The sequence below is a fragment of the Pelecanus crispus genome, chromosome 5 (genome assembly GCF_030463565.1).
Source record: "Pelecanus crispus isolate bPelCri1 chromosome 5, bPelCri1.pri, whole genome shotgun sequence".
Classification (NCBI taxonomy): Eukaryota; Metazoa; Chordata; class Aves; order Pelecaniformes; family Pelecanidae; genus Pelecanus; species Pelecanus crispus.
In genome coordinates, this window is record NC_134647.1 from 35,952,664 (window position 1) to 35,966,281 (window position 13,618).

Here is a 13,618-nt window from a genome sequence, read left to right on the forward strand (position 1 = left end):
AATCAGTCAAGTGACATGAACTTACTATTTGGAATATTGTTCTTCCTCGGGGTGGGTATGTAATTCCCGTAGATTATAATTATGAGTTACATAAGATTCAGTGGAAGGTTGTAAGGATATATTTAAAATATTAATCACCATTCAGAAATAAGACTTTTAAAACATCAGGATAATTAGTTCCATTAAGGTTACATCTCCATTGATATTGCTCTAGCTCTTGCTAACATAAGTCCGTCAGCTGATCTTTATGTTGTGTCACATGCAAATGTGTTAATTAGGCTTATTCATAACTTCCTTTGTTTCTGAGCCGATCAGTGCAAGGAATTATGTCTGCATTTTTCATTCCCACTCTAGGGTAAAATCTTCAGAGCTACAGGAGACAGGCTGGCAGGGAGGGAGGCACTGAAGTCAGTGAGCCCAGTTCCCTATTGCACTGTATCCGTGCAGTCCTGGTCTGTGGAATGGGTCTGGCAAGCTGCTATGTGTCGACTGGAAGATGTGTTGCCTTGTGACAGGATTTTGCACTCCAGCATGCACTCCTTTTCCATGAAGTTACTTCACAGGCCTAAAACCATTCAAATACCAAGTTTGAGGTTTCTACTCACTAGGAGAAAATTATATGCCCTGTGCAGTATTTTTAAAAAATCTCATATACTTTGAGAGTCAAATGTCATTAATTGACTGTTATTGCATCTCTTTGAATCGTTACAGAGCACATCCTGATATAAGATTCTGCATCAGTAATGTTTATGGAAAGCCTGATGCTGGTGAGAAATCTAGTCAAAACAAATTTATGGGTAGAGTTTTGGACTGAGAAGAATGCGTGTAACTAACTCAAGTTAGGACAAATTTGATTAAGATTACATATTGTAAAACCTGTATTCCAGACAGCTAAGTCAAACCAAGTCAGAACCTGAAAGCTGGTTTGTAGCTTTGGTTCTTGCAGTCTATCAGAAATATTTCCTAAGAAACAGCAGGACCACTTTGCACTCTAGACCACTAGTCTTACAAGTTCTGTTTTCCTATATTAGTTTTGCTGCTATTTTCATGTAATACAAACAAAGCACCTCAAATAACATCCTGTTAACATAAATAAACTTGAGCTTAATTCCTTATAGAAACACAAATTTAGAGTAAATCTTGAATTAATTGGTATTCTGGGATAGTGCTATTTCAAGAGGTCCAACAGGGATGGTATTTTGAAATACAGACCCACATTGTGCGAAAACCACATGCCTTTTTCTCTTCCTACATACAGGCAGCTCTGGCTTTCACAGAATCAAGCACATACGTCGTGAGCAGAACAAGAGACACGATGACACAACGGGATGCAATACAAATATTATTTGCTAAGCGGACTCCTGAAGTCTTGTAGGCAACCTTCCCCGAGTGAGGAGTGCTGGCTGCCACTGTACCATCACTTGCACTACCAGGGAAAAAAGAAACAGTTTCATTCTTTCCAGACCTGGGAAGCTCAACCTTAAGAACTAATTATATACCCAAAGACACCCTCAGCAGTAAGATATCCTTGGGGGATTTTTTTTTTGTCCACTAGAAGTAACTGTCCTACCAACAGAAAATTCACTTTCCTCTGGCCCCATTCCCACATACACTCCCTACAGCTATTTCCACCCACACTACAGCTCTTTTTAACTGTGTTTAAAAAGCTGAGAGAGAGAGAAATGTGCTGCTGCTGCTAGTGCTCCTCCTCCTCAGGTGGGCGGGTTGGTAGCTGGTCAGTTTTCTGCAGCATTTCTCATTGCTGGATGCGTGGGAGGCCGAGGGCAGGAAGGGAAGGAAGCGGTCCTCTTAGGAAGGGAGGCATATCAAAGCAAGTGGGAAGCAAATAGCCCCTTCCCACCTGCACATGTGCAATTATATGCAAATGAAAACCTAACACAATAGATCTGCAAGCAGAGCTTTCCAAGCTGTGGCCCTAAAAGGTATCCAACAGCTTGGGTCTCAAAGCCAAATTCAGGGGTGACCAGATCTCTAGGAAGACAGCATTTTTCACCCGCAAAGAAGAACAGACCCGTGGGGAGGGAAGGGGGAAGGGAGGAGGGCGTTCCTTACAGTTATGGTTTTCTGCGTAGGTGGAGGGTGGTTGGAGGGGAGGAGTGACAGATTGCTTGTGGCAGCAGGGAAGAAACATGTAGGAGGGTGTTTGCCCAGGGTCCCGTCTAACCTAGGGGGTACTGGCAGGGTGGATGCAGCGCGAGTGGTATGTCTAAGCCGGCGTGGTGGGAGGGGAGGAACCCACTGGTGGATGGACCTTGCCTGGGGCCTCTCTCCCGGCCTCCCCAACACGGCAGCATCTGCAGCAGCACCCAGCCACCCCCACACTTTCCCGGTGCCCTCTGAGGCCAAAAGAAAATGAAAACTACTTCACTCACACAGTTTCATTATGGATTTGCTTTCATCCTTTTCCAAACACTTCTAGCTCCCCACTGATAAGATGCAAATTAACTGGTAAAAAAAAAGAAAAAGGAAAAAAGAAAAAAAAAAAGGTTTTTCCCTTTTCAGACACTTTTTTTGTTACAGGCGAAATTCACTACTGCATGCCATTTGCTGTGCCCTCATCCCAAATCTATGACTTCAGATGTTATATGGATGCATTATCTGCAAAGTCTCTGACTAAAATCCCTGGGGAAGGCAGTCTGTTCCCATGGGATTACTCACGTTAACAGACAAAAGCAAAAATTTGCTTCTCCATCTTACATATGTACTCCCCGTGTTTCAGTCCTTCTCTGGGCTGGCCTATTGTTAGAGAGTAGAGAAACTGGTTAGTTTTCCACTTATTTTAAGTCTACTTCTACTCTCACTGACATCAATGGAAGACTCTCCACTGCAGTACTAGATATCCATGTTGGTGCAAGGAAATCTGAACCTGTGTCATCTGTGGAGGTGTTTTAGAATATTGTCAACTGAGACTGGACTAAGGAAAAACAATTTGAGGATTGCTTGTCAGTACAGTAATAACCAGTTAGCAGGGATGAACTGGAAATTTTCCCATTCTATCCCTCAAGCCTTCACAGACTCATTCTTCCTTACCTTCATACACTGTAAGGATGCACTTACTACCCACACATAGAGAAGTTAGATGCTAGCTGTTAGACCAGCAGAGGAAAAGATTAAATTTATAGCAAGCCTGGACAGGGAAGCACTGGACATGATGAAGTACTTGTACCATTTATTATCTAGTCTTGGTGAGCTACACTGGGAACTCTCAGAGGCAAGTAAGTGAGAGGTACGAATTAATGATTAATTAGGGGTATACACGTGGCATACAGAACACAGCTGAGCTGCTCTTGCAATCCTTCTTGGGAGCAAGAGCTCCCACATCCTGAAGTTACGTTTTTTCTGGAAAAGAAACCAAAAAACCCCAGAAACAAAACCCAAAAACATCTGCTCAACTTTAAAGTCCTCCTACAGTCTGCAATTTGTTTTCTCTTTCCAAACCTGCTGAACACAGTGCCAGGAAATTTCTCCAAGGGGAGGAATTACAACCTGCCTATCCTTCTGGCTATTGCACTTATACTCCTTGAGTTCTTGGCTTGGTTATTAAGGGTGCTGCTCACCCCTAATATATCCAGTCTCCTGCAGCCCTCTTTGCTAATAGTAATATCATCCATAAACTCCCAGGTTAAAGGTCATCCCATTCTGCTTGTTCTCATGCAACTCCATTATTTTCACTCTTTTTCCTATTTCTACTTATAGAAGTCTTTTATTTACTTTTTAGAAAACATTTTCACTTGATATTCCACTCTGCAGAAAATGGGGTGTGCAGAAGGACTATTAAAAACCAGGATGATATCTGAGTTACTTTTTGGACTGGCTTTCAGTCACTAAATGGCTGTCTGTGAGAAAACTGCAATTTTCTAACCACGCCGCCCCCACCCCCCCCCAACCTATAGGTAAATTCAAGCCATCACCAGCATGTTTTAAAATGAAGTAGAATGCTAGGCTCAAGGAAGATGGCTCTTCTGTCACCACCCCTTCTTCTTGAAACTAATTTAAAAAAAATATGGGGAAATAATTTAAACATTAAGAATAAATTCAGTGTCAGCACTGTGGAAAGAAATCAGTAGCTGTTGCAAGACAATGCTTGCTGTTACTTCATTGTTTACAAATGAGCAGGCCCTACTCTTACTCTAAATCAGACATACAGCTAGAAGACAACAAAGAAAGGGTCTACACCATTATTTATACTAAAGCCGGAGGGGGAATAGATGGGGGGAACACATTAAAAGCTGCATAAGTAAAAGATAAATAGACCACTGAGTTGATTTTGGACTCTAGAAACAGACATCCTATGTAATCATGTCCTGATGACAACCTTGCCCATGTGCAGGTGAAATTATATTAAGAGATTTCCAGGGGTTTCAAACAGCCTCTAACTGCTCTTACTCAAGGTTAGCTTCACTGATTTCTTCATTTCCATGACACTAACAGAAAGGTTACCCTACAGAAAGGTTCTGTTCATATTTGTCTGTGAAATGTATAGACTTTCAGACACAGGATACAAAGTACAAAAATATTATCTACTTATCCAACTCCCCATAATTTGGTTATGCCTGGATGAGAGATGCCGTGTTATCTCATCCTCAAAAATAATTTAAAAAAAAAAATCTAAGTAAGGGTTCAGGTTTGGCAACTGTGGTAATTTGGTGCCATTTAGACCGAGATTTAATTGCATGGTACTTGCTGTAAAACAGTATATAGGGCTGTATAAACTCAAGATGACACTGATAGGCTGCATCTTTGATGATCTGTAGGTAAAAGTTGGAATAGTCTGGATTGCCTAATGATTCTGCAATTAATTAGTTCACAGTGGGCAGTCTCCCAATGCCTGCAAAAGCACCTCATGTCCTGTTCTCAGTTATTTTTTGTTCACAGTGTACAAGACTGAAAACTGAGACTGCATAATACAGAAATGTTCTGTGTCTTTTTTTGTGCCTATTTAGTTTGATTAAGATTTTTACAACCGAATTTAACATACCATGAGAATTACTGCAACGGAAATGCCAACACAGCTGATGCTGCTATAAGCAGGGGCTGAATCATTTCTGGAAATGAAGAGCAATGCTGCCCTCTTGGGGACTTCTCTAGAAGTGCTTCTGAGAACGGATTTTTTTGTTCCAGCAAAATAATTTTGCTAAAAGGTTTTAAGATTTTTTTAATATATGAATGTGAATCGAGACAGCCAGTGCTAAGAACCTGCTCCATTGAGAGACGGTGAAGTTACATTTCTACCTAATGCACTGTACTGTCATTTACTCCATAGTTCATCACACTTTTTTTCAGTATCAGTCTCATGCCAGTATGTGTCAGCCTAAAAAAATCTGGTCTGACGTAGTTACAGAAATAAAAGTGAATTTAGTATTATGGACTCCTACTGTGTCTATAAATTCTCAAAATGCCTTCATCTTCTATTTCTAAAATAATGGCAATTTTCCAGGTTGCAATTTCTGAGTCTATTTATGCTGAACACACACTGTGTTGGAGCTCACAGTTCTGTCCTTAGCTACTGTCGGGGCAGTAACCGTGTTAGCTACTTAATCCCTGTATTTACCTTCTAGGATAACCAGGTTTTGGTGGGATGTTGCATTAGAGCAGCTCCTTGATCCCGGCTCACTACTCTGTGTATCAGTAGCTAAGAGGGCAGCACAGGTGTGACAGCAGGTGTAAAGGATGAGGAGAAACAGGGAGGTCAGAAATGAAGAAACCGGTTTTGCTGCTGAAAACGATACACCATCAAAACGCAGTTCCAGTCCGCAAAGTTCAGCTCTGAAGGTAATTTGGCCACACAGCTTCCCTCCACCTTGGGCAGCAACCACCACGGTTTACGTTATTTCTACGAACGGCGTCACTTGCTTCACCGACGAAGGAACAGCCTCACCTCACGTCCTCGCACCTCCTGGCCTAATCCAGGGCGGGGAGCAGCAACCCCCTTGGCCCGAATCCTGTCGAGGTAAGGCAAAACCCTTCACGCAACTACCGAGCAAGGGGCCTGCCAGCCTTGCTTATCGCCCCCATGCCGGCGCCTGGCTGACCTTCTGCTTTTGTCTGGAAACAAAAACTTGACTGGAAAAGGGCTGTTCGGGGAGGGGCGGGCGGGGGCCTCCGGGCTCCCCCCCCTCGCCCGCGGGCGAGGTGGGGGAGCCCGCAGGCCCCCGCCCGCCCGCCCGCCCGGGAGCGAGGGGCCCGGAGCAGCCCCCCCAGACCCACCCGTTTCCCGGTGCTCGAGTAGAACGGAGCCCGGCCCTCCCACCTCTCACCCCCGCGCATGCTCCCTAATCCGCCCCGCTGTATAACCCCGCCGTACCGCTTAACCCGATGACGGCGATCGACCGCGCCGGCTGCCAACATGGCGGCCCGGGTGCTGAGGCCGCTGTCCAGGTAACGGGGGAGCGGCGGCGGCGGCGGCGGCGGCGGCGGCCGCCCTGAGGCGCGGCGAAGCTGTTTCCCGCGCAACCCCCCTGAGGGGCTTTAAATGGCGGCTTCGCGCTTGCCTTGGGAGCGATGGGTCCGGGAAGGCCTCTGATGCCGGGGATTGTAAACCCCATGAACTGGTATAAAATGTAATTTAGGCCTAAGATTAGCCAGGCGTAGATTAGTTTTCCCCACTCTAAAAGCAGCACATACTTCAAAACGATCTTAGGACGCCGGGATGTTAGCGTGTACCGTGTTAATTTTCTGTGTTTCATGCTCTGAGGTAGCTGAAAGATAAAAGTTGCTCGTTAATACTGATGCAAGCCAGGTGCTGGAAGTCCAGCAAATGCCCTTAACTGTCTTCCTCAATAGAGTACAGCAATAATTAATAAATAACAGCCTTATGACTTGAGTAGCATGTCCACAAAAAGTCACAGCATGGGTATCTCCTTTGAGCCTTGTTCAAGCTGTTACACAAACCCTGCATAAACACACATACACCCAAGGATGTGGGGGCAGGTTTGGTGTAGTGGAAGCTTTGGAAATGCACAAGTTTTTGGCAAGACCATTTTAAAAAAAAAATGCTAGTATTTAAATGTCGAGAAAAAGGCTGTAAATCTTAAAAGACACACACTGCTAAATAGCAAACATATTCCCCCAAACTCTTTGTCTTGTTATTTCCAGGTTCTCCTCCTGACTTGAACACAGAAAACATTAGTAATTGGCATTGGTATCTGCTATCTATTTACTTGTGAGCAAAGAAGTTTCCAACTGTTTTATCTCAAAATTGTGCTCTGATTTTACTTGATTTTAAGAAGGTCAATGTAAAACAATTGTGTTCAGAATTTTTCTGACAAAGCTTTGCTTAATTCAGCCGTCATCTATTAGGGGATTATGTAGCTGGTTTATGGTTTTAGCTATCTTTTTAATATTTCTTTTTCAGGCTGAAGCCACTCAACAGACTGCAAGTAATATTACAACATTTGGTAAGAACAGCATCTTGTTTGACCGAGTTGGAAGTTTTTAAGGCTCTTAATGCCCTGAGACAGACAGTACATGCCACTTCTAATGTGTCTGCTCACAGTGGTTCTGAATGCCATCACTTATGGCTCAGGCGTAACGTTGCCCACATCTTTGAGCACTTTGTTACAAGTTTCTGTTGTACTTAAAGTTTGTTGTACGTAAACTATTTTGGCCTTACCTACGTTTACAGTTAATTTCTATGTTAGCTTCCTTTTTTTCCTTAAATATCATTCAACCGTGAGTTTGAAATCAATTGTGAAAACAGTTTAGTGATTGTTCTCTACTGTTAAAAGTTACTTACAGACAAAGCAATGCGTACATTTGGTTTTGCAGTGTGAAACTGCCAGTCGGGACACATGGAACTGTCATTGTTATAAATGTTGCAGGTATTTTCAGAAAGTCAGGTCTTAAAAAAACATGGTTTTGTGTGTTTTTGTTGGTATTTTTTTTTTAAATGAACTTAAATGTCGTTGTCAAAGAGTGTGTGGCTCAAAAAACTGTCTGAGGATTATTACTCTGAAGGACTCAAACATAAAATGATTTCAAGAGAACTGTTTAGGAAATGCAAGTAAATCTTGAAGTACAGTGGGAAAGCCTTAGCATACAATTCCAAAGTGCATGTTTTATGATCTTAACTAGTGCATTTTGAGAATATACTTCCATAAACACTCTTGTAAGTATGTTACTCACGGTATCTAACTGATGACATTTACTTTATTTGTTTTTGCATGTACAGAAAATGTCTAAGCATACAGATTCGGCAGCTGAAGTGTTGTTGGAAAAGAGAGGAGGTGCAGGAATAATAACTTTGAATAGACCCAAGGTTCTCAATGCACTAACTTTTTCTATGATCCGACAAATTTACCCACAAATAAAGGTTAGTAGCTCTACTTCTACCCAACCACTATACATACAGTATCCAAAGCCAGTTTTAAAATTCAGTCAGACACTTCTTAGTCTGTATTGACCAATGAGCTCAGATTTATAGGATGGGAAAGAACACACAGTTTTAAGCAAGTTTGACGTGTCGTCTTGTCTTTCTAAGAAAGCAGCTGTCAGACAAAGTTAAATTTAGCATCTGGATAGATAAGAGACACCCATATTAAAACCAGGACTGAATTAAAAGCAAGTAGCACTCAGAGTTTCTATGTTCCTCTCGGCAACACCCAACTGGTCAGTCAGCATGCACAAATTCCAAGCTATACGGTGGTGTTGCCTCTTGATTGGGTGCATGTTTTGCGGCGAGGCTGCATGGCTGAAATAAAAGATACAAGTCATTAGGAAGCAAGGTGCTGTCAGTGTCATCCCTTAATGAACAACTTCATGGATTTACAGGCACTGTTTCTACAAGCTAGTGAAGTAATGTGAAATTTTAAGCATGCAAATAGTCGTTTTAATGTAATGATATTATTTATCCTATGCACAAAGTCAGACTTATTAGATACCAGTATTTGTTGGATAGTTGTCTTCTTTTTGGTATTTTGGTAGGTGATTGTGTTGCAAATTTATGCATTCTTTGAAGAACATTTAAAGAAAAAAAATACTTAATCTGTAGTGCTGTGTACGGGGCTTTATTTGAAGCACAACCTTAAAAGATAGCATAATTTTAAGTACAGTTGCTGGTATACAGAAATGTCTCTCTTTTGTCTGGGTACACTTACTTGAATAAGGTGTATATATAAGCATAGTTTAAGTGGGGGGGAAAGCCTATAAAAGGCATCTTTTTCTCAATATGGTTGCACCACTGCTGAAGTCTTGTACCAGTGTATTTAATTCAGAACCTCCCCCCATAGTCTTTGTACCTAGCAAAACATCTGTGCACAAATTGATATGATCCAGTCCTTGATTAGCATTGATTGCAGTCATTTTGACAAAATGCATCAAGAATTTAAATGCTGTTTTCCTTGCTGTGCATCTTAGATTTACACAACTTTCATAATTCGGCCTGAAACACTGTTATTATATCTTTCATATTCCCAGCCTTCTGCCCCAGCATTGTGTTCCCATTGAGATTTATATCGGGCCCTGTTTTAGGAAGTGCTACCTTTCTTCAGATATTGGGAGCTCTGTATAGGCATTTTTCTGAAATATGCAAGGCAGCTCTACTGATCTCTGATGTCGAGATTGAATAGGACACAGGAGTGGCAGAAAGACATTTAGCTCTCAAACTTCAGTTTAAGACAAACTATTTTAAGTAAGGTTTGATTTGCTTTTTGAAAAAGTCAAATAAGAATTATAGACAGTATACAGAGAAAGCATGTTTGGCACAGACTTTAATCTTGCATGGAAACATTTACTTCTTTTTAGACTTGGGAGCAAGATCCTGAAACTTTTCTAATAATTATAAAGGGAACTGGAGAAAAAGCTTTTTGTGCTGGGGGTGACATCAGAGGTAAGGACTGTAGTCACTTAAACATTTGACATATCTTTGTCACTTACTACTTTGCATTGATTTCCTTTATTTACTGTGACTCAGCTAAATGGAGGCTTTCTAAACAACAGGAAGAGAGATTAGTTGTGCTGACTTCTTATAACACCTTGAGGTGCAGATGCTATTTTTGTCAGGAGACAGCTGTCAGAACATTGTATAAAAGAGTAAAAATTGTTTTTTTTATGAATAACTAGTAATAGCGGCTAGTCATTCCTGGGAAGAGAGGGTTCTTGTTTGTATCTTCTTCTTCCCAGATTTTCATTAGTGACAGCTTCTTTACAAGAAAATTGAAGGGCCCTAATAGGTAGCTCTGTTACTACTGGATAATTTGTGTCTGATGTTTGAGATGGCTGGATACAGAGCTGACAATGGTGATCAATGCATCTGTGATTATTTTGTAACTATGAACTCTAGGAAGTCTCCAAACTGTGAAAATGAGCAGTTGTTTTAAATTTTAGGTCAACAAGCAGCATGGGTGATTGTTAAATTATGCCCTGCTCTAATTGGCTTCTCATTTTTAGTATTCAGAGTCTTCAGTATAATCAGTTTTAAGTGGCTGTTCTATACATTGATATGAAATATCACGAACAAGACTACCAGACATTAGGAGGGGTTCCATAGCATAGAAAATGGACTGCACTCTCACAAGAAGTATGTGACAAAGTCTCCAGCGTAATAGAATTGACTCAGATTTGAAACTTTGTGTTCATATTTAAGTTTGCTCAAACTTTCTCAAATAAGATGAAGCGGGATTAAGTTGCTGTTTGATTGCTGAAGGAAAAAACCTGTTATCATGTGATTCTTTTTTTTTTACTTGTTACTGTATTTTCTATTAAACTTATAGTTACCTTTAGAATTTTTATTTCTCTTAAGTCATCATAGATGCAGGAAAAGCTGGAGATAGACTGGTACAAGATTTCTTCAGAGAAGAATATATCCTGAACAATGCCATTGGTATGTTTAATTGCAAATTCCAAAGTTTTCATAAGTTTTCATAATAGTGGCTTTGAATGTAAATTCACTTCTCTCTTTGCTAATCTATAAAAGACTGCAATAACATAATGGAAGTAGTAATTTTTTTTTTTACCAAGTTTAATACCAATAGTGTAATATATCTCATTTTTATACCTTGGGTGCAGAATTTGTTTCTGTTGTTTAAGCTATTATGATAGCTACCTTATCCCGTCCCATTGTTCTGGGTAGTTATATTTGCACTATGGATGAATTAAGTCTTAGATGCAGGCAGTGCAGTTCTGCACTAAGTATCATTGATCTACGTCAAAGACGACCTGAGATGAAAATAGATGCACAGAAAATCATTAGTATTCAGTCAGAAAGCAGAAGATCAAATTATGTTAAAGCTTTCCATTTAAATAAACTGCATAAATGAATACACAAGCTAGGACTTAACCGCCTTAGTTTATCGCAAAGAACCTAGGAGTATGTAGTCTTAAAATAACTAACGGCAAAGACACTGGATAAAGTTTACTAGGGTGAAGAACATTAATTCTTTAGGGTGAAAGTCAAGAGTTGAATGTTTTGGTGAGAAGAAACTTCTCCAAACATACTTTAATTGAATACAGTTTGAGTTTTTAAACATTGTATTCAGTATTAGTCAGCGCAGGAGAAGAGGTGGACATGTTGCATATCAACTTAGATTGACAGAAGAGCATAGTTATTAGAGTAAGAGTAATTTCTGAAAAGTTATTTTTACTTCATTTGTCAGTTTCCAGTTTTAGCATGTTTGTCATGTACTTTTCTTGCCTTCATCAAGAAAAATAGTTTAAGGTTTCATGTACTTGGGGGAAAAAACTAGTATTACTGTGACAGTTGGAGGAGATGATCATTGTAGGTCCCTCCCAACTAACTATTCTACTCTATTCAAATATTGCAAGGGTACATACTTTAAGTTTGGTTGGTTTTGGGTTTGTTTTTTTTTTTAAATGATTAGGGTGTTCTGTGTCTATAATGCATGTAATTACAAAACCTAGATTTTTGGTAACTTTGGTATGATTGTATTCATTTAAGACTGAGACTTCTGCCAAAAAGATTTATTTATATCTTATATTTTACAACTTAAAAATACAAAGGGGAGCTGCTTTCACAGCATTTGCTATTGGAAAGACATGCTTCTGTAGAAATTTAGTTCAAAGACTAGCATCTAGAGCCCGTGCATTAGCTTATATGTTCATGTAAGAACAAAGTTAAAAATGTAATTCTGTTATATTTTCTAACTACTAATTTGAAGGATTGAACTGCCTTTTAAAATGGTTCTGTTAAACAAGGATCTATAGCTGCAGAAAAGCTAGCAACACGGTTGCAGCAGATACCCGCATCAGCAATCTGACTGAACTTTTAAGTCTTGACCTGAAAACGCTGAATATGAGGCAGCAGTTTCATTCACAGTGAACTTCAGAATCTTTCCATGAATGGTAATTGAAAGCATCAGGTCTTTAGTTTCATGCCTCCTAAAGGCCCCAACAGATAAAGTTGATAGATAAAACTGTGGTACTTTAGGACATTATCATCTTGACCTGCCCACGCCACGTTCAGCATTGTAACGTGCAACAAAGTTGGCAAGACAGAACATGTTTGCATTGCAGTACTTTATAGTCATATTTTGGCTGAAACCTACCAACGCATCTGGCTTTGTAGTAAAGTACTGGAGTGCTGGTACACACTCTGTGTTGTTAATCCAGGCCGTGAGGTGGGGTGAAAGGGAAGCTGTTGTGTTCCAACATCCTACAAAGCTATTTATAATAGCCCAATGTGGCTAAATTGTCAGATACTCACATAGCAAACAACCTGACATTTGATAGTTGTGTAATGTTCTCTTACAACACTCAGAATGCAGTAAGTCAGTAACTCGTGTTTCTTTTCATTGCTTAAGAATTACATGAAGTACCTTCATTATAAGTTGATATTTTACTGTTTAATTTGCCATTTATTTTCTGTGGCTCTTGCTGAAGTAAGACATGGGGAAATGCATCATGTATACAGTTAGTCACAGGTCCACTCTTCTGAAAAAATGTACAAAATGGTTTTTTTTACATTTCTTACAGGCACTTGCAAGAAGCCATATGTGGCGCTTATCGATGGCATTACAATGGGAGGGGTAAGCGAAGTACCTTGGTGTGATATCTGATATAACTTGTTTTAAACTAATGTAATATTCTGTACTTGAGTTGAATGAAGTGCACACATGGCATTTCAAACACTTGATGAACAAACTTCGTAATCTGAATCATGGAATCATAGAATGCTTTGGGTTTGAAGGGACCTTTAGAGGTCATCTAGCCCAACCCTCCTGCAGTAAGCAGGGACAACTTTAACTAGATCAGGTTGCTCAGAGCCCCATCCAACCTGACCTTCAATGTTGCCAGGGATGGGGCCTCCACTACCTCTCTGGGCAACCTGTTCCAGTGCTTGACCACCCTCATTGTAAAAAAATGTCTTTCTTATGTCTAGTCTAAATCTATTCTTCTTTAGCTTAAATCCATTATTCCTTGTTCTGTCACAACAGGCATTGCTAAAAAGATTCTCCCCATCCTTCCTATAGGCCCCCTTTAAAGTACTGGAAGGCTGCAATAAGGTCTCCTCGCAGCCTTCTCTTCTCCAGGCTGAAAACCACCAACTCTCTCAACCTGGCCTCATAGGAGAGGTGCTCCAGCCCTCGGATCATTTTTGTGGCCCTCTTCTGGACCCACTCCAACAGGTCCATGTCCTTTTTGT

At 40.5% G+C, this 13,618-nt stretch overlaps 1 protein-coding gene across 1 annotated transcript in view; it reads left to right on the forward strand.

The window, feature by feature from the left end:
- Positions 1 to 6,367: 6,367 nt before the first annotated feature.
- The window catches only part of HIBCH (3-hydroxyisobutyryl-CoA hydrolase), a 49,342-nt gene continuing 42,091 nt past the window's right edge, over positions 6,368 to 13,618 (forward strand). The window contains exons 1-6 of the mRNA XM_075710597.1: positions 6,368 to 6,399; positions 7,376 to 7,418; positions 8,192 to 8,332; positions 9,763 to 9,847; positions 10,760 to 10,840; positions 12,949 to 13,001. Of these exons, the coding sequence (XP_075566712.1) occupies positions 6,368 to 6,399; positions 7,376 to 7,418; positions 8,192 to 8,332; positions 9,763 to 9,847; positions 10,760 to 10,840; positions 12,949 to 13,001 (435 nt within the window). The remainder of the gene's footprint in view (positions 6,400 to 7,375; positions 7,419 to 8,191; positions 8,333 to 9,762; positions 9,848 to 10,759; positions 10,841 to 12,948; positions 13,002 to 13,618) is intronic.